We start from the raw sequence: 22970 nt of genomic DNA, 5'->3' as shown, positions 1-22970 counted from the left end.
CGCGAGCAATTGCACAATGCTACAGGTAATGAAAGGGGGCACTTATTTCATGGATTTGCTGCCCAAGGTAGAAAACACCTCAGCAACCATCTCAGAAACACCAAAGGAGGGTAGAACATAAGAAAAGCATGGCCAATGGTGAAAGGATTAACTGGTATGGTAGGTAAACCCCAGCCAGCACCTCAGCCCCTGCCCCGTCCTTGCTCACTGCCCCCAACAGCAAGATCGGGGAGAGAATGAGAAGGGCAAAAGGGAAAAAACTCATTGGTTGAGAGAAAGACATTTTCACAAGTAAAGCAAAGCTGCCCAGGCAGGCAAAGCAAATGAGGAATGAATTCACTCCTTCCCACTACTTGCAGGCAGATGTTCAGCCATTCCCAGGAAAGCAGGGCTTTATCATGCGTAACGGTTACTTGGGAAGACAAATGCCATAAACTCAAATATTCCCCCTTCCTCTTCCTTTCCCTGAGTTTTTTATTGCTGAGCATGACATCATATGGTACAGAATGACCCTTTGCTCAGCTGGGGTCAGCTCTCCTGCTTGTAGCCCCTCCCAATTTCTTCTGCACCCCCCAGCCTACTCGCTGGTGGAGCGGTGTGAGAAACAGAGAAAGCCTTGACGCTGTGTAAGCTCTGCTCAGCAATAGCTACAACACCGCTGTGTTATCAACACTGGTTTGGTCCTAAATCCACAGCACAGCACCACACGGCTGCTATGGAGAAAATTAACTCCAGCCCAGCCAGAGCCAGGACAACAGGGGAGGCTCCTGTTTTGGGAGGGTGTGAGGGGGAAAATAGTGAAGAACTGTAGAGTGGGGAAAAGGGAAGCAGGGAATGAAAGGCGAGGAAAAGGATGTCATCAGGGCTGTGTGGGGTTCCTGTGATGCAGCCCTGCACCCAATGTGAATTATTTCCACACTCAGAGGGAACCCGAGTGATTTCCCTAATGCTGACGACATGAAGGGGAAGGAACGAAAGTTTCATTCAGCCTGGAAGTGACCTTGCAAGATGCCTACATTTTTACTCAAAGCAAGGTCACACCAGATTGCTCAGGGCTTTATCCCTGTGGGTCTTTGAAACTTCCAGGGATGGAGGCAGCGCACACTCTCTGGAAAAAGTCTTCCCATGTCTGACTGTCCTCATGCGTCCAAAGTTTCTTCCTGTATCAGGCCTGACCCTCTCTTCTTCCCCAGGAACAAGGAGGCCCATTGCCTCTTGCCCTTGCGTCTTGCACTACAGTGTCTTCTTGGGAAGCGCACCATAGGCAGTGCAAGGCTGTTACCCCCTCCCCCAAAGGCCCTCCATTCTCCAGTTGGAACAAGCGCAGCTCCCTCAGCCCCTCCTAACAGGGCAAGTGCTCTAGCCCTGACCATCTTGCTGGCCCTCCACTGAACTGGCTCCACTTGGCCAATGTCTCTCTGGCACTGTGGGGCACCAAAACCTGGTCAAGTGTTCTGGATGTGGTCTACCATGTGCTAGGCAGAGGAAGAGAATCACTGCCTCTGGCTATGCACTACCGCTGACCTGCACTCAGCACCGCAAACCCTCGCATCTCACTGCCCCCAGAAAAGCCCTGAGACACCCATGAGGGAAGAATCCCCATTCCTAGGGTACTGGGCACAGAAAGGTGTTTCTTAATTGCCAACAAACAGAACCAAAGACAAGCACAGTTCATTAAAAACCCAAAAGACATTCCTCAGCTGTATATCAAGTCCATGTTACCTCCACCGAAGTCCACTTCCCACTGTGGATGACCATACACCAGTGGAAAACACATTATTGTCTCCAGCACACATCCCAAGACATCTCAAAGCACTCCCTGCCCCTGACTCTGCCCATATTTGCTCTTTGCACCCCGTCAGTCACACACTGGAGTCACAAACTCCCTCGAGCCACAGGGAGAAGCAGAGAGACAAAGCGAATGAAAAGCTTTGTTCTGAGCATGGAAATCGGCATAAATCTGAACCTGTAATGCTTACAGGAGCATCTTCAAGTAGACTCTGCAGAATCTAGACCCACTCAGTTTTCATTGCCTGCAGGTAAATTACATATGACTTCACTGCAGGTGAAGAGAGGGATGAGCGTGATCTCTAATGTTGGACACCTCGAGTGCAACTGCTGAGAGGTCCCTTTCTAGTCCAGAGAGAGAAATGAGGTATCTCAACCGAGGTGCCTTGGCCTTCTCTGCCTGGCCACCAGCTCCTGCTTCAGAAAGGCTCCTGTAGGTCCTGGGTCACATTTCCCTGTCCCACGGAAGGGCTTCAGCTACCCCCATGTATCTTGGAGGCAGTGGCCACCTCTGTGCTGGCAGCTGCATCAATCCCTGAAAGAAGATGTTAGGCAAAAGTTGAAACATGTACAGAGAAGAGGTCTGTGTACTGACTGTTGAGAAGTCTTCATTTTCAGAACTTTGAGGTTGGTCTATAAATTCTCCTGATTTTTGTCATAGGCCATGGCCATGGCCATGGATAAGCAAGACGACGACCCTTTCTCTCCCTCTATGGAAATATAGATTGCTACAGCCATTTCCAAAAATACATTTCCTCCCAACGCTTTGAATGAAGAAATTATTCTGCAGAGCTGCAAGACATCCAGGGAGTCCTGAAGCTGTGTCACTTGGAGGGGCTCGTCCACCCCAGAAATGCAATCCAGAACAACCTCTGGGACATGTTATTCATCCAAAGCGAAGCTAACCAGCCTTTCCCTCCCCAGTTCATCCTCTGGGACTCTTTGAAACAGGCATGCAACTTTTGCTTTTGCCAGTCGTCAGGGAGTCCCCCCAGTCTCCATGACCTGTCAAAGATGATGGAGACTGGCCTCACTCTGACATCATCTTGCTCTCTCAGCACCCTTGGATGCAGCCCCTCCATTCTCATGGTAACATTTGAGGTTGCTCAAGCAAGCCAGGACTTGATTCCTATCCAGCCCTGACTGTTCCCCTCCAGAGTCCTGCCTCGAGGTACAGAGGCCTGGGAGACCTTGCTGGTCAAGACTGAGGTACAGGGGACATCGAGTATCTCAGCTCCATCCACACCTGCTTTACTCAGTGGAGCAGTGGCCACACATATTCTTCTTGACCTGTCCCTGAAGTAGTCACAGCTCATCGTGGTGCCCTTGAAATCCCATTCAAGTTTCAACTGAGTTTTGATATGGACCATTGCCGAGCTTGGAGGATGCTGTCCTTGAAGACCAGCTGCACTGAGCTCTGCTGCCCTTCGGTGCTGCTGACCATTGGATCCCCACGAAAACTCCCCGGAACAGGCCAAAGTCTTCACCTCCATGTCCACCATGTGCAGTCTTTAACTCTCCTTCCGCACGCCCCTCGGGAGGTGGGACCCCACTATTTCAGGGTCACAACAGCCAAGGCTTACATCGACCTTCACGTCCCTGACCAGCTCTGTACTGCTTGTGAGTCTCAAATCCGGGTTTGGATTGCCCTTGTTGGCCCATCTGGCAGCTGTGCTGAGAAGTGGTTCCCCAGACATAAACCGCCTGGACTGTTTGCATCCTGCTGTGTTCCCCTTCCAGAAGATGCCAAGGCCATTCAAGTCCCCCATGAGAGCCAGGCTTCTGCAGCCAGAGGCTTCCTTGGGGTGCTTAGAAAAGACTATGCTAACTTCCCCACCCTGACTGTGGGTTCCTTATCTCCAACCACGATGTCACCTTTACTGGCCTCTCCTCTGACCCACACTCACAAGGGCTCACCCAACATCTCACTGGACACATAAAGGACCTCCAGACATCCAAACAACTTCTTCTCTTTGAGGGAATCCCACTCCTGACCCTTCCAGCCTGTCTCGCCTGAAAAGCCTCTACCCAGCCATTGCAGCACCCCAAGCTGTGTCACTTGTCCCACCATGCCATGGCACTTCCTCCATGCATGTCAAAAAGCACAGGCTCCAGCTCGTCCTGGCTGTGCCCCTGGCTGAGGCCATCAGTGCACATTTGGGCTGTAGCACTGCAGGTGCAGCCCCAGGCCAAGCTCTCACTTGTCTTAGGCAAACCTGGGACCAAGGTTCCCAGCCCCCGTGTGTGCAAAGGCTTTGCTTCACAGCAGAGACATGCCGGGGTGGAGAGCAGGTGGAAACAGAAAGCTGAACCTGGGTGCCAAGAGAGTGAGCAAACCCTGCTGTCCCCAAGGGCAGAGAGGACCAGGGATGGGAAGGGCAGCCCTGGCAAGACATGGGTTTGCTGTTGGTGGGGTCTCTGCTGTCCCCGAGGGCCTTTGATGGAGGTGAAGCTGACCTCCAGGAATGACAAGGTGCTCCTGACCAGCCACTGTGACAACTGTTGATCTGGTCCTTGACTGTGTTCTCCAGGGGGTGAGTGGGGGTTGGAGGAGAGAAAAAACAGAAGTCTGAAGGTGTAGGCACACGCGTGGTGACCCTGGTGTGATGGGCTTCCCATTCATGGAGTGCCCTACCTCTACTGGAGAGAGAAGGGACGGACCTTGCCACGCTGCAGGGGTGGCAATCAGTTTCTGGCCCAAAGGCCCTGGATCTGTCGCAATGCTGCCTGGGTGTCTGTCACACCCTCGCTCTGCATGGAGATGGCTTTCCTGTGTAGGACCATCGCTGTCCCTGCCAACTGCATGTCGCTGTGTGTGAGAGCCTTGGCACCTCACCTACCATGACAGGCCTGTAACTGGCCTTACATGGAATAACTGCCCTGAAGTTGATTGGGCAATGCGAGAATGTTCAGGACACCACCGCCGTTAGAGTCAATGGAGATCTAGTCAACCTGGCGGATGGGAAAGACAGAGAGGAACTGAGCTCTCCCTGTGGTACATGACTCCATCAGATGAACCCCTGCGTAGGCTGCCCAGAACATAAAGAAGAGAGACAGGCTCCATCATCCTAAATGTGGGCATCTAATGCCATTTCCACTGGCCAAAGAGATTCACCTCCAGCCTCCAAGAAGATGCCCCCAGATGCTGCCCTGTCTCTCAGCATTGCTCCACTAGAGCTTGCAGCTAGCTCCAGGTATCTTGGACCACCTCTGGCACTCCAAATGTCCCCAGGTCTTTGCATGTGACCACGTCAGCCCTGGCCTCCATCTCCATTAATTAGCAGGGAGCTGAGAGAAGGAGCTGACATGCAGGTGTCTGCTGTGTGCACACCTGAGCTGAGGCCAGAGGAATCCCACCTCCTGTGGGCTTGTGCTGTGCGTGGGGGGCAGCTGAGCCCACTTCTAGCCCCAGGGCCACAACCATGGAATGGGGGCTGAATCCCTTCCCTGGGCAGTGCTAAATGAGGTCCTTCCCTGTCCCTGTCCAGGTGTCCTGTCTACAGATGGGCCAATGAAAAGGTGATTCCTGGAGCTGACTCTTCTTCAGATGGGAGAAATGCCCCTGCTGGAAAGAAGTGTCTCTCCGCAGCTGAGGGAGGGACCATCAGTGATGGCTTCAGGCTGTTCCCAGCAGGTTCCCTGGAGGCGCAGGGACACGTGGAGGGAGCCCCGAGGGGGCAGAGCAAGTGGTGCCTTGGGCTGGTCCTCTGCTGCTGAGCTGGGCTGGGCTCCTGGGATGGAGGGAGCTCCTGGCAAGCGGGCAGCGCTGCAGAGAGACAGCTCTGCCCAGGAGCAGGGCTGGGGGCACTGCCTGCAGGCACCGAGGGGAGAGGAGCGAGGCAGAGAGAGGTTAGAGGCAGTCTGGGCTGGGAGGATGCTGAGAATGAACGGGAGGAGAAACCTTCACAGCCCTTGACACGGTAAGTCTCCGGGTGCAGGGCAAAGAAGCTGCGGTGCCTGGAGAGATCTCCAAAAGCTGGCACATGCCACAGCCTGTGGGACATTTCCGGAGGTCTCTCCCACCTTCTGTGGTGTGGAGGAGGAGGACATGGTGCAGAGCAGGGCTTCCCTGCTGCACGGTCAAAGGGACAGGGCATGAGGGCTGCCTTCTGCTGGGGGGGACTGCAGGGGTGTGCAGGCAGGGGTGCCCAGGGCTGTCCTTGCGAGCAGGGTCCCTGCACCCCAGGGGCTGTGTGCTGGGGCAGGGACTCTGCCGCCTGCCAGGCTCAGCACTCAGCCTGCCCGGGGAGCTCCCCACGGCGCTGTGGGGAGAAGCTGTGGGTGGAAGGAGCGAGCCCCAGCAGGGCAGGGTCCTTCTGCTGTCGAGAGGGTGCTGCCGGGGTCAGGGCTGCTCACAGCTCCAGCTCAGCCCCGGGCATTTCTGAGGGGACTTTTCAAGACGGAGTTCCCTGAAAGGGAAGGTGTCTGTCTTTGGAGGTTTCTCCTCTTGGTTGGCTGGGTGGGCAGTGGGACATTTCCAAGGGCACTTTTCAATTGGAAGGTCAAAGGAGGGATCACTGTTTGGATAAGGAGCTTTCCTGAGTCTGTGTGTTCAGTTTCTCGCTCTGGGGGGTACAGATAGCACCAGCATACCCTTTCCAGTCTCATCGGGGGTTGTGGGACCTGCTCTTTACCCCCTGCGCACACGGAGAGGCTGCAGGGCAGCGCTGGGCACCCAGGGGCTGAGATGGGGTCTGTGAGCACTGGCAGGGAAGAGCCGTGGGGCCAGAGCAAGAGCTCCTGGCAGGGACAGCTCCAGGCAGGAGAGATGGGCAGCAAAGGAAGGACCTGCTAATGGAAGCCCTGTTGCAGGGGAGATGTGGGCACCTCCTGGCCACCCCTGCAGTGCAGATGCCTTCCCTCAGCAACCCCCTTCATCTCCCCCACCCAGCACAGCCCTCGGCCCTCCCGGCCATGGGGTCTAGGCTGGGAGTCACCTCTCTGACCAGCAGACCAGCAGAAGAGGCCAAGGGCATCCCTCCTGCCACGTCCCCAGTTCCCACTGACCAGCAATGGGGCTGGGGGCAACTGTCCTGCATTATCACTGCCTGGGAGGTGGCTGCACAGCTGGGTGAGGGGAACGCTGTCCTGAGTGCCCGGCTGCCTCGGCCCTTGCCTCGCTCAGCCAGACCCTGACTGTCTTTTTCCTTCTTTCTCCCTGTGCCTGTTTTAACGTTATCTTGTTCTTGCTGCCAGACTGCCTGGGGATGGGAATTTCAGCTGCAGAGTCACACCCTGATCTTGTTCGTCCATTCGTGCGGGCATGTCGATGGGAACAAGTGTCCCAGCTTTCCTCTAACCCGAGGGGCTGTGGGCAACGCAGCCTGTGGGGCTGGGGAGTGAGTCAATTGTCTCTTCCTGAGCTGCCAACATTCGGACACTTGGCTATCTCCTTGGGGTGTCCTTCCAAGCTGTGAGCTGCCTGCCAGCATGCAAAGCTGTCCCATAGCACCCTTGTGTTCTCTGAAAGCCCCACGGAGAAACGCAGAGACTCTCTGGCTGAGGAGATGCTGTGGGGTTGGTGAAATGAGCCACGAGTGTCCTGGGCTAGAAGTGGGGTGCTGAGACCTTGAGAAAGGGTGAGACATTTCGTGCTCTGCACTGGATCCCTCTGCTCTCAGCAGTGTCTGGTTGCATGACAGAACATAAGAATGTGATCGCCCTCCATCTCAGGAAGGTGCAAGCCCAAGGCAGCTGGGAACAAGACCGGGGACAGACCAGCTCCCCTCACTGCGCTCTGAGCCACAGGCAATCCTCTTGCCTCGCAGGACTCACTCTGTTCTCCTGAGTGCAGCAGAAATGCTGAGGGTTACTGACATCCCAGAACACTCCCCAGGGGAGATGGGGGGAGCTGTCAAAACCCCCAAGCCTCTCCAAGTGCCTTCTGCCACCTCAGTTCCTCAGCACGGGGAGTGCAGGTGCTGACAGGCCCTTCTGCGTTAGGAGCGGTTCCATCTGACCAAGTCAAACGCCAGCACTGGCCCCTGCCCCCACCCTTCCCAGGAACCCACTGCTGCAGAGCAGGGCTGACTCCTCGGCAGCCAGCGGGCAGAGGCCCTGCTCCTCACGCCACATTCAGCCAGCACCCACCAGAGCTCCAGCCCCGCAGCTGAGGAAGGATTCCTGGAAAATGCAAAGGGGGGTGTGCAGCAGGGGGAGGGGCTGTGGGAAATGGCTTGGATTTTGCTCAGAGAAGTCTCCCCTAACTTCTTGTGATTTCCTCCTCCAACAGGTCCCCATGCCCAGAGGGACCAAATGTCCAACGGCAGCTCCATCACCCAGTTCCTCCTCCTGGCCTTCGCAGACACGCGGGAGCTGCAGCTCTTGCACTTCTGGCTCTTCCTGGGCATCTACCTGGCTGCCCTCCTGGGCAACGGCCTCATCATCACCGCCATAGCCTGCGACCACCGCCTGCACACCCCCATGTACTTCTTCCTCCTCAACCTCTCCCTCCTCGACCTGGGCTCCATCTCCACCACTGTTCCCAAAGCCATGGCCAATTCCCTCTGGGACACCAGGGACATCTCCTACGCAGGATGTGCTGCACAGGTCTTTTTCTTTCTCTTCTTGATCGCAGCAGAGTATTGTCTTCTCACTGTCATGGCCTACGACCGCTACGTTGCCATCTGCAACCCCCTACACTACGGGACCCTCCTGGGCAGCAGAGCTTGTGTCCACATGGCAGCAGCTGCCTGGGCCAGTGGGTTTCTCAATGCTCTCCTGCACACGGCCAACACATTGTCACTACCCCTCTGCCACGGCAATGCTGTGGACCAGTTCTTCTGTGAAATCCCCCAGATCCTCAAGCTCTCCTGCTCACACTCCTACCTCAGGGAGGTTGGACTTATTGCGGTTAGTGTGTGTTTAGTCTTTGGGTGTTTTGTTTTCATTGTGCTGTCTTATGAGCGGATCTTCAGGGCCGTGCTGAGGATCCCCTCTGAGCAGGGACGGCACAAAGCCTTTTCCACGTGCCTCCCTCACCTGGCCGTGGTCTCCCTCTTTGTCAGCACTGCCATGTTTGCCTACATGAAGCCCCCCTCCATCTCCTCCCCCGTTCTAAATCTGGTGGTATCATTTCTGTACTCAGTGATGTCTCCAGCAGTGAACCCCCTCATCTACAGCATGAGGAACCAGGAGCTCAAGGATGCCCTAAGGAAACTGGCCCAGTGGACGCTGTTTCACCGACAATAACCTGCCTCCCCTTCTCTGCACATTCCCCAGAGTTTATCTTAGGCCACAAGTCTGATTTTTTCTCTTGTGATAATCCTGCTTATATATAATTTTCTGGGTTTATACTCCTTGTCTTGAGGCTTGATCCTGTTGCATCTGTCTCTTGCCCAACACTGTGTCAGATGTGGCAAGGCCAATAGCAGCTCTTCAATAAAAGGGGATCTCCCAGGTGCAGTGCCTGAAGGCTGGGCTCTTCGCCCAAAGTTGCTTCCACGAAAATGTCTAAGGAATTGGTCTTTTAAACAATCTTTTCTCCCTGTGTTCTCAATGTTTTGGGAGTTAAGCTCATGCTACCATTGGGTTCCACTGGCCGAAACGGTCTGGATTTAAGAGCTCTCTTCTTGGTGTCCAATGGCAGGGCAGATGGTCCATGAGCTCCCATTATCTTCTCAGGTTCCTTCATGGATGCCAAGACTGATGGCACATACCAGAGTCTCTGGAAATGAATTTGGAGGGGTGAGGAGAGGAGAGGATGGGGACTCACCCCGTGCCCTGGGGTTGGAATGAATGGAGACTCAGAAGGTGAAACACCCTCCAAGGTCAAGTCCCCCAAAAGTAAAGCACCAAATCGACGTATCCATGAACAAGGACTCTGCAGTGCCATGGGAGTGAGTGGGGACCCAGCAGGCAGAGGGAGGGGAGACTGGAGAGATGCAGGAGGTGCCGGAGGAGGCCCAGGGCCAGGATTGTCGTGCTGTCGTGGGGAGTGGGGCTGGTGGGAGCAGAGGAGGGGGCAAATTCAGTGAGGGTTGGGCATCACCTGCAATATGAATTCAGGAGAGCCAGCGCGTGAGTAGCCTCCATTTCCTCGTGGCCTTGGGGCCAGCACCATCCCTGGGGCTGATGGGGAGGCTGAGCTCCCTGTGTGCCCCCCAGCAGCTGCTGTGCCCCTCAGAGGGGCTGGGGCCGTGGGGTGAGTGCCCAGAGCTCTGCAGCACCCTGTGGTGGGCACTGCCGTGGGACCAGCCCAGGCTGGGCTGCTCTGCTGGGCTGGGCTGGGGAGAGGGCAGGGGTGGTGGGGAGAGCTGGGGAGGGGCTGGGCTGGGCTGGGAAGTGCCCGGGAGAGGAAAGCAGCAGTGTAGAGCTCAGCTGTGTGAGTGTGCAGGGTGGGGGCACACAGCAGGGTGCTCACAGTGCAGAGTCAGGCGTCATGGAGAAGGAAGCAAGGCACCAAAGGTGCACAAGAGAGAGGCCCAGTCTGTGCCATGTTCCCTGGACAACCCGGGGAAGCTGTCCTGGGAAAACCATCCGAGATCAGTCCCACACACCGGCCAGTCCCATGACTGGTCGTACACCCCAGCCCTGAGGAGGGACCTTTGCTGCATGGTCACCTCTGTCCTTCTCCTCCGGGGCTCACTGATACCCAACTCCACTGCCATTATTAACAAAAAGGGAACCAGTTTCCTACTGACACTTCTTACACACAAGTCCCAGAGCTCTTGCCACAGCTGGTCTCTCAGCCAAGACCCTCCTCAGGCAGCCCCAGCTCGATCAGGTGCTCATGGCCTTGTCTCAACAAACATTGAAAATCTCCATTGATTGAGATCCCACCAACTGGCCTGGGTCCTTGCTCCAGTGTTTGGCTCTCTGGCATTTCTCAAAAACTCAGCTCTCTAAGCCTCTCCTTGGCCAAAATGTGCTCCAGGCCCCAACCATCCTTCTGGCCTCTGCAGGACTCACTCCAGTCTGTCAGGGTCTTTCTTGTGCTGGGGAGCCCCAAACTAGACGCTGCAGTCCAGATGCGGTCCTCTTATGGGTTAGCCTTGGCCAGCAGCCAGATACCAACCCAGCTGCTCACTCACTCACTCGCCTGACTCAATAGGACAAAGGGAGCAAACAAACCAGAAATGTCATGGGTGAAGACAAAGTCAAGGAGGTCAGTGGCATGGGCAAAGACGTGTTGACTTCCCGAGGATCAATTTAATTTATTGCCCATTAAAAAAGATTGGGATTCTGAGAAACCATGACAAAAATACTGAAGACCATTCTCCTCACACTTTCTCCCAGGATTAAATTACTCCATTGTTCCTAATTCATCTATCTACCCCAACCCCAGGAGGAAGGTGAAGAGGGGGTTAAGAGTCAGTAAATAATATCACTTCATCTCCTTTCTCCTCACACTTCTGCCCTGCTTCAGCTTGGGTCTTCTCCATAGATCCCACCAGAGTTGCGGTCCGGGCTATGTGTTGTTCGTTTCTTTCTGTCTGTCTTTTCTCCTTTATACTCCCAGAATGATGGAAATGTTGAGATTGGAAGGGACCTCTGGAGATCATCTGGTTGAACCCCCCAGCTGAGGCAGGGTCAGCTAGAGCAGGTCGCTCAGCACCTTGTCCAGGTGGGTTTGGAATATCTCCATGGATGGAGACTCCACAACCTCTCTGGGCAACCTGTTCCAGTGATTGACCACCCTCACAGTCAAAAAGTTTTCTTGGGCTCAGGTGCAATTTTATATACATTAATAAGATCCCTCCAAGCCTTTTCATCTCCAGACTGAACAGTCCCACATCTCCTAGCCTTTCCTCCTGTGAAAGATGCTCCAGTCCCTTAAAGCAGCTTTGTGGCCCTTGGCTGGAGTTGCTTTAGTAGGTCAACAACTGTCTTGCACTCGGCAGCCCAGCACAGGACACAGCACTGCAGATGGGGCCTCACCAGTGCTGAGGAGAGGGGAAGGGTCACCTCCCTCCACCTGCCAGCAATGCTTCTCCTAATGCAGCCCAGGAGGCTGTTGGCCTTGGCTGCGGGGGTGCACTGCTGGCTCCTGCTCAGCTGCTTGTCCTCTGGGACCCCAAGGTCCTTCTCTGCAGAGCTGCTGTCTAGCTGGTTGGCCCCCAGCATGATGTCCAGAGTGTGACTGGATCAAAGGCTGTCCTCCCCCAGGGACATTCTCAGCAGCACCTTGTCCTTCGTGGAGATCAGCCCCACCTCTGGCACAGGCCCCATGGTACTGCAGAGTCACCTGGGAGAGCAAACCCCTCTCCTGCCGGGGCTGCACAGCCCTCGCCTCTTTCTCTCTGGCCTTGGGCTCTGCAGCTTTTGCTCTCGGGGTGGCAACCTCATCCACCATTCTGTGGCCACCTGCCACCCACTCCAGCATGCCTCTGCTGGGAAGCAAAGCCTTTCCACACACGGGGTCCCATCTCTGGGGACCAGGTTTGCATGGGACAAGTCTGCCCTTGGCCCTGGTGCCCCATCGGAGGGGCTGCAGCCCAAATGGGCACCAAAGCCCCCAGCCTGGGCCACAGAGAGCAGGAACCCCGGGTGTCATCACAGAGCTGTGACTTCAGTGGAATAAGAGCTGAGGTGGGGAAGGACAGCTCCCACGGCTTTTGTGGTGGGTGGAGGTACAATATCTTTAGGAGAGACTGATGGGGAAGATGAGGAGTGGGGGCTACCTTGTGTGGTGTCAGGGCAGCTCAGATATATGGAGGGTCTCATCTCAGATACATGGAGGGATATATGAAATGGCCTCAAGTTGCGCCAAGGGAGGTTTAGATTGGACATTAGGAGAAATTTCTTTACTGAAAGAGTGGTCAGGCCTTGGAACAGGCTGCCCAGGGAAGCGGTGGAGTCACCATCCCTGGAAGTATTTCAAAGACGTGTAGATGAGGCGCTTAGGGACATGGTGTAGTGGGCATGGTGTGTTGGGTTGACGGTTGGACTCGATGATCTTAGAGGTCTTTTCCAACCTTAATGATTCTATAATTCTGTGATTCTATGGGACACGTAACAGGTTAGATGGCGGCTTGTGTGGGGGTCAGCTTCTGAATGGGCCACCCAGTCTTCTCCTCACCTGGACCTGGTACTGCCAAAGGAGGAAGAGCTGGTCAGGGATGTGAAGACCAGTGTCAGCCTTGGCTGAAGTGACCATGAAATTGTGGTCTCCCAGATGCCCAGGGACATGGGGAAGGAGAGTAGCAGAGAGCAGACCCTGCACATCAGGGAGTGAGAATTTGGGCTAGTGAGGGCACTGGCAGGTGGGTCCAATATGGCAGTGTCAGGGCCCTGAGAGCATCCATAGGCCTTCATGCCCTGAGCAGCATCACCTGGGGCCTCCACCTGCATCTCTGCCCATGGGCCCAGGAGACCACTGAAGCCCAGGCCTGAGGTTCAGCCCCAGCTTCATCTAAGCTGTAGGTGTTCGGGTCTCCAGACACAGCCAGAGACACAGCCTTGCCTGGCCATGGACCTTGTTGGTTCGGACTTGCAGAGGCACTCCCCAGCTTGAGTCTTTATGGGGTGTCCAATGAAATGACACCATCGCCCTCCAGGTGCCAGACCCCGGCTGATTCACAGAGGCCAAAGGCCTTTCTGCTGCCTTTCCTCCCATCACTTGGTCAGGTTTTGGGAGGAGAGGGGGGAAAAGCAGGTGAGGTTTCTGGGTGCCAAGGATTGAGATGGGGGAGCAGAGCCCTCACATGTGAAACGATCTAAAGGCTATGCTAGTTCACAAGTGTTCTCTTCAGCTCCTTTCTCGGAGGCCTTGAATCTTCAGCAGGAACCTGGAAATGCTGAGATCCCTCCACCTCCCTCTCCTTTAGCAATTAAGTTGACAGTACCCAGGCCAGAGGCTTTCTTTCAATCCTGTGTCCAGCCTTAAGCACCCCGTGGTCTGGAGAGATGCCAGGAAACTTGCAGAAGAACCACACTCCTCTGCACAAGAAGGTGGATGTTCCCAGGAATCTCCGGAGGCATGGCGTACCCCTAGCTGTGCTCAGGGAGCTGCTCAAAGGCCTCGTCTCCATTTCTGTAATGGTGGCCCAGATGCCTGGTTCATGTGTAAACTCTCTCGGTGGGTGCTGACATTTACTGAGCAACCTGGTCTGACCTCAGAGCTGGCCCTGCTTGGAGCTGGGCATTGGACTACAGAGCACCTGAGCTCCCTTCCACCCTGAACTGTCCTAGGAGCACAGGATGTAGAGACCCTCACCTCCAGCTTCATCTTTTCTCATAGGGCACATGGTCAAGGCACAGGCTCATGGAAGGGTTGGTGGGAAAGAGACTGCTGGGGGTCTCTAGTCCAGCCTCTAGTCCAGCAAAGAAGAGCTCCAAAGGAGATCACAGCAACCCTCAGCCTAGGCCATTTTATTTTCCCTAAGGCTCAGCCTAAAGCTCCCAAGAGGCAGTTTGTGCCTGTTGCCTCTGTCATATCATTGGCCACTGCAAAAAGGCTTGGTTCCATCATCTCTCCAGGTAGCTGTAGGCTCTTCCTAGGTTGCCCCATGCCTCCTTTAGCAGCCTAGAGAGGCCCAGTTCCCTCAGACTCTCCTCACAGCTCCTGCTTTAGGCCCCTAGCTCCATCTTGGCAGACCTCCTCCGCACCCTCTCCAGTTTCTCCACTTTCCTTTTGAAATGGGAGGCCCACTGGCTCCTATGGCATCGTCCTGGTGCCCAGCCCTTCTCCTCAGGGCACTCCTTAGCTGGCCAGGTCTCCACCCATGCTGCCGCATGGAGTTGTTGTGCAGCTTGTGGGTTGAGATCAAAACAGATAATAGGGGACAAAAAGTGTAAACCCAAACATAAACCATAACAAAGAGGCAATCACTTTCCCCCTCCCACAAGCAGACTGACGCCCAGCAGTCTCCCAGCAACAGACACCTTGAACGACAAAAAACTCCTCCTCCTTCTTCCTCTGCCACAGATTTCATTGCTGAGCATGACGTCATATTGTACGGAGTTGGTTAGTCAAGGTCAACTGTCCTGGTTGTGTCCTCCGACCAACTTCTCGCCCACCCCCAGCCTACTCACTGGGAGGGAGCAGAGTCAGAAACAGGGAAGCCCTTGACGCTGTGCAAACACTGTTCAGCAACAGCCAAAACACTGGTGTGTTATCAACACTGGTTTAGGCACAAATGCCAAAGACAGCGCCACAGAGGACGTTAACCCCATCCCAGCCAGACCAGTACACTTGAACCAGGGGCCCAGAAGTGGACACAGTAGTGCACTGGTGGTCTAATGAGTGATGAGCAGGGGGAGACAATCACTTCCCTCACTCTTTTGGTGAGGCTTCTCTTTACACACTCCAGGATACTGATGGCCGCCTCTGCCACCAGCTCACACTACTGGGTTTTGTTTTACCTTCTGTTCCGCAGCACCACCAGGGCCTTTTCCACAGAGCTGCTCCCCAGCCAGGCAGTCCCCTTCCCCTGCCACTGCAGGCTGTCAGTCTATCCCAGGCGCAGGTGTGCAGCCACCTCCAGGAAAGCAGGGCTCCATCACGCATAGCGGTTACTGGGGAAGACAAACGTCATCGCTCCAAACATCCCCCTCTTTCTTCTTCTTCCCCCAGCCTTATATGCTGAGCATGATGTCATATGGTATGGAATACCCCGTTGGCCGGTTGGGTCAGCTGTCCTGGCTATGCCCCCTCCAGCTTCTTGTGCACCTGGCAGAGAGTGGAAAGCTGAAAAGTCCTTGACCAGGGTAAACACTACTCAGCAACAACTCAAACATCAGTGTGTTGTCAACGTTATTCTCAGACTAAATCCAAACCATAGCACTATTTACCAACTGCTAGGAAGAAAATTATCTCTATCCCAGCCAAAACCAGGACACCTTCCAACCCAAACCATTCTATGATTCGATGATGAGTAAGTATGGTGCTGGGACATCTTAGGTGATTGAGGAGCATTAGCTTTGAAAGAAGCTGGATGTGTTGCTTGGGGATTCACAGGTTTGGCAAAGCCCCAGCAAACCAGAGCTTTGTGTTAGAAGGAAAAGGCAGGGAGGACAAAAAGCCATTGGTAAAGCCTGGGAGATCCTAGGTTCAGAGTGAGGTGGGGAAGTAGTGGGGGGTGGCCAAAGTCTGCAGGAGAACTGCTGCAGGCATGGGACAGCATGGGAGAGCCTGTGGTGGGGATGACTGAGAGCCTTGGTGGGGCTGGGACTTCCCCAACACAACCAAGATCTCTGTCCTCTCAGCTATGAATATCGTCACTGCCACCAAGAAGCATGAGGGGACATCATTTCCTTACAGCCCCATGCCCTTGTGGCCTCCTCATCCCTCCATGGAGTTCAGGCAGTCCTAGGGTTGTCCTGCACTCGGCATCGCACCCCCCCCACATCACACTGCTCCATGACGAGCCCTGAGCAACGCAGGAGAGAAAGAATCTCCCTTCCCAGGGATCAGAGCTGGCCCATCCTTCTTGATGGAACACATCAAGGGCTCACGTGGCATCAGAGCCGCCTGCACATTGCCTTTGTCACCTGTAACCAGTGCTTACCTCTTTCCAGTTTAAGGCAGCCCCCAGGGAGGGGTACCTCCACCCGTGCTTCCCTTCATGGCTTCATCTGTGATGGTCCTCAGGGGGCCCACTGACACCCTCAGAACCTTGGAGAGTTTAATCAGGTTTTAAATACTTCTTCAGCGACTTGTTCAATCTTCTTTCAGGATCTGCAGTTCAGGAACTCGGCACCAGAGGGCTCACTGAAATGCAAAGACCCGAACGTGCCAGGGCTCTCCGCAGTTTTCTTTAATTCCTCTATTCTTGTGTAGTTCGTTAGAGAGATTTCAGGAGTATAGTCTAAATGAGAAGATTTCAAAAAGAAATAACGGTTTATAAAGGTTTATGCTTTTTCCAGTTTTCTTTATTTTCCTGCTTACAGAATAAACAATATAAAAAATCTCTAATTCATACTGATCCAGAGTGTCTCACGAGGAGGTATGAGTACGTAGGAAAAGCAAGACCCTTTCTGTCAGACGTTCTAGAGACGCTCTTCATCCCACCCCCACCCCCAATCCCCACCTGGGTACTTGGGAGGGGTCTGAGTGAATGGAGAGTAATCGGAGGGGGAAAAGGGGATGGACACTCGAAAATGCAAAGGTGCAGACAGTCCGCTGAGGAGATGACTTGAGAAATGGTCAGTGTAATCAGGACATGTGGCAATACCAAAAAGATTAGTGAGATTCCGTACATTCTGTACTGGGCAGAGCAGTGGTCAAGCAAGTGCTGGGAAGATCAAGGTTTCTTCTCCTGAGAGCAGTACACATCCTGGAAAACTTCTTGATGGCAACACAGGGAAACACTCTCTCTCCATTAAAAGTATTCAAAAGTGAAAATGTTCCCGTACTACGTAAATGTTGAGAAAATGTCCTCATCTTTGCAAGCCGAGCTCCGTTCTTGACCAGAAGCCTCCAGTGCCAATTGAGGAGGTCCTGGTGTGCCTGACACACTCACCTGGGACTGGTAGTGACCACAGGGGGCTGTGGGAGACCAGGACCCTCCAACTGAGACTGCAGATGGAGGGCGACACCAGGCCTCTGCGCTCCTGTAACTCAAGCCACCCTGATGTCCAAAATTGTTCTTAAAAAAAAACAAAAAACAAACCAACCCCAAAACAAACCAGCCCTCCTGCCCCACCACAGGACAAATGTTTGGAAAGAGGGAGGATAAGGGCATAAGGAGTTCTAAAATCTGTAAAGTGCAATAATACAATTATTTTGCTTTATTTTTTTATATTTCTTTTCTTTTTCTGTGTGCTCAGTTTCCAGGTCACCACGTCCCTCCAGGCCCAACCAGCCAATCATTTCTTTACCCATCAACTTATTCAACCATGCAGAATGCAACGTCCTAACTTGTGATCCAAGAGGACACGCGAAGGGACGCACTCCTCAACCAAAGGGAGGCTAAGCAGCCTTTAGCTCCCCAGCTCATCTTTTGGGCCTTTTTGAAAGATGCTCGCAACATTTCCTTTTTGTCAGTCTTCAGGAAGTTCCCCTGACCTCCTTAACCTCTCAAAGGTGATGATGAGTGATGCCACTGTGACATCGGCCTGCTCTCTCCTCACCCGCGGAGGCAGCCCCTCTGGTGCCCTTGACTGTGAAGGGCTCAGTTTGCCCAAGTAACCCCTGACTCCATCCCCCATCCACTGCTGGTTGTTGTCCTTGGGTTCTGCCGCGAGGTCCAAAGGCCTTGAAGACCTTGCTGGGAAAGACTGAGAGAAAGAGGACACAGAGGATGTCAGAGCTCTCTGCATCTACTCTCCCTGAAGTCAGAGGTGGCCCCGCGTTTTCTGTGTTTATCCTTTAACTGTCACTGAAGTAGTAGCAGCTCATTGTGGTCCCCTTGGACTCCCTTGCAAGGGTCATCTCTAGGGAAGCTACGGGTTTCCTAAAGCCGTTCCTATTTCTAAAGCCCTCCATCTGAAGTGGGTCTCTGCATCCACCTCCTGGAGGCTTCCATTACCTATGGAGCTTCCTCGTGAGTTCCCTCTTCACCCAAGCCGGTCTTGTGAGCTATGTACTCACCCCTGCTCTTCGTGGGCGATTCTGTCGTTAAAGACAAGCTGTACTGAGTTGTGCTGCCCTTCGCTGTGCCCACGGGATCCCCACTAGAAGCCCCCTGAATAGGCCAAAGTCTTCCCCTCTGAGGTCTGACACCTGCACCCTGCTCCTCTCCTTCCTCAGTCTGCTCAAGAGCTGGACCCCCCTATTTCATGGTCACTACAGCCAAGGATGACACTGGTTTTCACCTCCCTGACCAGCTCTTCATGGTTTGCAAGGACCTGACCCAGGTGAGCATCATCCATGTTGGTCCTCTGGTGGCTTTCCTAAGAAATTGCTCCAACATCCTCCAGAAACCTATTGGTCTATTTTCACAGTGCTGTGTTCCCCCTCCAATGAATGTCAGGGTAATGAAAGTCCCCAGAAGGAGCCCCAGGTCGCTCATCTGGAGATTTCCTTGCGTTGCTTAAGTAAGAGCTTGGCCACCTCCTCCCCTTGTTTGCAGGTTCTTTATCTCCCACCACAATGTTGCCCTCACTGGCCTTTCCTCTGATCCTCACCCACAAGGGCTCACCCAACCTGGTGACTCTCCCAGCAAGGAGCTCCATACATCCCAGCAACTCCTTCCCACAGAACGTATTCCTCTTCTGATGCTCCGAGCCCGTCTCTCGTGAAGAACCTTTATCCATCCATTGCAGCAAGTTGTGTGAGGTGTCCCACTGTGCCTCGGAAGTTATTCCACCAGGGTCACAGCTTGTGACAGACCACGGGGTCCAGCTCCTCCTGTCCGTTCCCAGTCAGAGGACAGTGTTGCACATCTGGGCTGCAGCCCCTGAGTTGTGGCTCCAGGGCCAAGCTCAGAGCTGTCATGGTGAACAGGGATACCAAGCACCCAAGAGCCCGTGTACGTGAGACATGCTGGAGCGGATGGCAGATGGCGTTGTAAGAAAGACATGAGGTGCCCAGAAAGAGAGCAATCCCTGCTGTCCCCAAGGTCAGAGAGAAAGAGGGCTGGGCTGGGCAGCCCTGGCAGGAGAGGGCATTGCTGGCTGCGGCGTCTCTGCAGCCCTGGAGGGCCTTTGGTGGAGAGAGGCACTGATCTCCTGGAAGGACAAGGTGCTGCTGAAATTGTCCTTGGGGGTGCATATCCTGCGATCCAGGCACACTCTGAAGTCATTGGACTCTTTGAAGACCGTATCATCAAGAGGGTGAGTGAAGGATGGGGAGGGAGAACCAGAAGAAGCTGAGAACGTAGGCCCACAAGTGGAGACCCCAGCGCAATGTGCTGCTTATTCATGCAGTGCCTTGCATCTACTGGAGAGAGATGGGAATCAGCCACTTTCACACAAGCACCCAATTACTCTGAGATGCCGCCTGGGGTGTCTGCCACGCACCCACTCTGAGTGGACATGGCTTTCCTGCAGGGCCTGGGCTGTCCCTGCCAGCCACGTGCAGTTTTGGTGGAGAGCCTTGGCGTCTCACATGGCACTACAGGCCTGTGTTTGGCCATGAAATGAGCAGCTGCCCTGAAGGAGGTTTGGCTACGTGGGGACGTGTGAGACACCTATTGTTACAGCCAATGGACAGCTAGGAAATACAGGTACCGGAGGGGAGAAAGAGACAGACTTCGCTCTCCCTCTGGCACATAACTCCGTTTGGCCAGCTGAACACCTCTATAGGTGGCCCTGAACAGCGTGAGTAGGGGCAGGTGGTGATGTCCTAAACGTGGGCATCTGCCGTCATTTCAGCTGGCATCCTCACCAGGCTGCAGGATGATGCCCCCAGATGTTTCCCAGTCTCTGAGTTCTGCTCCATTATTGTGGACAACATCTGGCACCCCAAATGTCACCAGGTGTTTGTGTGTGAACTCTCTTCCATGAAGAAAGGCTGAGAGAGTTGGGGTTCTTCAGCCTGGAGAAGAGAAGGCTTTGGGAAACCTTCTTGCGGCCTTTCAGTACTTAAAGGGGGCTTATAAAAAAGATGGCAGCAAACTTTTTAGCAGGGCCTGTTGCAACAGAACAAGGGGGAATGGTTTTAAACTAAAAGAGGGGAGATTTAGACTAGATCTAAGGAAGAACTTTTTTACACTGAGCGTGGTGAATCACTGGACCAGATTGCCCAGAGAGGTGGTAGATGCCCCATCCCTGGAAACATTCAAGGTCCGGTTGGACAGGGCTCTGAGCAACCTGATCTAGTTGAAGATGTCCCTGCCCATGGCAGGGGGGTTGGACTAGATGACCTTTAAAGGTCCCTTCCAACCCAAACCATTCTATGATTCTATGATTCTATGATCTCCATCGATGACCACGGCACCATGGAAAAGAGTGCGGGTGCCTATTTCTAACAGACACCACCCCTGAAGCAAGAGGAATCTCACCTCCTGTGGGTTTGTGGCAGGCGTGGGAGGGAGCTGAGGTCCCTTCCAGCCCCAGGACTACAGACCCAGGGTGAGATGCCTCCGTTGACTCAGCCGATTCCCTTCCCTCAGCAAAGGAGGTAAAGGAGATCCCTCCCTGCCAGCGTCCAGGGGTCCTGACCAATGGTGGGACAAGGAAGGTGATTCTCAGACCCAGCTGTGTCTCTGAGAGGAGAAAGGCCGCTGCTGGAAAGACATGTCTCTGCAGAGGTGAGACAGGCAACACTGGGGATGACTTCAGTCTCTTTCCAAGCAGGTCCCTGGAGAGCCCCAGGGACACCTGGAGGGAGCGCAGGGCGGGGTGGGGGGCAGAGGAAGTGACGTCTTGGGCGGGTCCTCTACTCCTGGGCTGAGACAGGCTCCTGGGATGGAGGGAGCTCACGGGGAGCAGGCAGCGCTGCAGAGAGACAGCTCTGCCCAGGAACGACTCCTCTGCAAAGCGCAGCAGGGCTCTGGGAGAAGGAGTAGGGCAGAGAGAGGTTCCAGGCAGTCTGCAGTGGGAGGACAGAGGAGAGCTCGAAGGGAGGAAAGCTTGACAGCCCCTGACACGGTAAGTCTCTTGGTGCAGGGCAATGCAGCTGCGGTTCCTGGAGGGGTCTCCTAAAGCTATCCCAGCCTCCAGCCTGCAAGATCTGGCACGAGGACTCCCAGGCCAGGGGCTCCTGTTAGACAAGCGTGAAGGGGTGAAGCCAGGCTGTGCACCCAGAGCTGCCCAGGGCATTTCAGAGGGGACTCTTCCAGAGGAAGACCAAGGCAGGGGATACCTTAAAGGTAAAGAGCTTTCCTCAGTCTCTGCTTTCAGGTTCCTGCTGTTTCAGGAAAAAGGGTAAAGGCGCTGCTGCCTTTGGAGAGGGAGACTGAGAGTCCTGAGCTGCTCCACCGAGAGATCAGTAGGTCTGGTAGGAGCCAAGTAAACTGCTTTCATCTACTCCTCTGGCTCCAGAAAGCACCAGCATCACCTTTGTTGTCCTCATCGGGGTTTGTCTGACCTGCTCCTTACTGCCTGCAAAGGGGGAGTACCTCTAGAGAGTGCCTGGAAGTGGGAGGTTTCTTCAGGTCAGAGCTGAGCAGAGGGGAGTCGGTGATGGGGGCTGTGATCCCTGACCGGGAACCATTTGAGGGCAGAGAAACAGTTCCCGGCAGGGATAGCTCCAGGCAGCAGAGACATGGGCAGAGAGCTATACGGAGCTCCAACCAGAACTGGCATGGGAGGGAGAATTTGGGAAGCTCCCTGTCATCCCCTCCAATGCAGACCCTTTCCTCTGAGCAAGACCCCGGGTCTCGTCTCCCACCCAGCAGAGCCTCTGCCCTCAAGGCGGTGTGGTCCAGGGCAGGAGCTGCCTCCTCTGCAGCCCGAGCTCTAGCGCAGCAGAGGTGCGTCTCTCCCGACACGTGGCCACTTCCCTCTGCAGGGCAAAGGGGCTGAGAGCCACTGCCCTGGGATTTTGCTCACTGGGAGGTGCTGTGCTCTGCTGGGTGAGGAGAAGGCTTTCCTGAGTGCCTGGCCGCCTCTCCTCTCCTTGCTTCCCTTAGGAGGAGAGTCACAGAGCTTTTCTTTGTTTCCCCACCTGGTTGTGCTGCTCTTCTTCCTGCTCCTGGGGTCCCTGGCAAGAACCGCTGTGGTGTGGCGCAAGGGGTGGGGGTGTTGAGTGCCTGCTCTGACACTGCCCTGGAGGTGCTGCCCTGGAGGTGTTTCCATGCAACCAAGGTGCCCAAGCCCTCTCTGAATTTTCCAGCCTCGAGACACTGCACTCAGTGGCTGGGCAATGAGACCCTCAGCAGACGTCACCTGATGATGCTGGACAGGGAGTCCTGCGGGGCTGTGAGCATCACTCCAGAAGGGCATAGCTCTCCTGTAGGACCTTTGTGATGTCCGAGAGCACCTCATCTGCCCATGCGAATCACCATCCTTGTCCTCTCCTCTTCATCATACTCTGCAGAGCTGTGCTGGAAAGGAGAGGTGGTTTTAAATCTGCACGTTGAACGGGACCCCTCTGCTCCCAGTCCAGCCCAGTGCCTTTTCAGAGCAACCTCTGTGTGTAGCCCTCCTCCAGCCAAGAGCAGTGCAAGCACAGAGCAGCTGGGCACCAGGCTGAGGGACAGAGCAGCCCTCCTGGGTGCCAGCACTGACGCAGGTTTACACTGAGAGCAACGGGGCAAGGGGGCAATTTTACCCTTTCAAGAACATTTCCCAAGTTGGGGTGGGGGTGTCTGAATACTAACCACAGCGTAACGAGACACATTTGCTGCACCTCACTTCCCACCTTCCCTGTGGAAGGCAGCGTCCTTTCAAGCTTTTTACCCTCCGCTATAGTG

The 22970-nt window shown here is 54.6% G+C and overlaps 1 protein-coding gene across 1 annotated transcript; it reads left to right on the top strand.

Moving 5' to 3' along the window:
• Positions 1-8043: 8043 nt before the first annotated feature.
• On the top strand, positions 8044-21680 carry LOC142076197 (olfactory receptor 14I1-like). The gene is made up of 4 exons (XM_075138577.1): positions 8044-8488; positions 18422-18528; positions 21457-21544; positions 21598-21680. The coding sequence occupies exons 1-4, from the start codon at positions 8044-8046 to the stop codon at positions 21678-21680; spliced, it is 723 nt and encodes a 240-aa protein (XP_074994678.1).
• Positions 21681-22970: the final 1290 nt, after the last annotated feature.

The sequence above is a fragment of the Calonectris borealis genome, unplaced genomic scaffold (genome assembly GCF_964195595.1).
Source record: "Calonectris borealis unplaced genomic scaffold, bCalBor7.hap1.2 HAP1_SCAFFOLD_35, whole genome shotgun sequence".
Classification (NCBI taxonomy): domain Eukaryota; kingdom Metazoa; phylum Chordata; class Aves; order Procellariiformes; family Procellariidae; genus Calonectris; species Calonectris borealis.
Note: the sequence above shows the minus strand (reverse complement) of the source record. Positions and strands in the feature narration are given on the sequence as shown.

Coding starts and splice junctions, on each gene's coding strand:
- LOC142076197 (XM_075138577.1), top strand. CDS start 8,044: ATGTCCAACGGCAGCTCCATCACCCAGTTCCTCCTCCTGGCCTTCGCA. Junction 8,489..18,421: donor GGCAGCAGCTGCCTGGGCCA/GTGGGTTTCTCA, acceptor CTCCTTCCTCAG/TCTGCTCAAGAGCTGGACCC. Junction 18,529..21,456: donor TTTGCAAGGACCTGACCCAG/GTGAGCATCATC, acceptor CTCTGCTTTCAG/GTTCCTGCTGTTTCAGGAAA.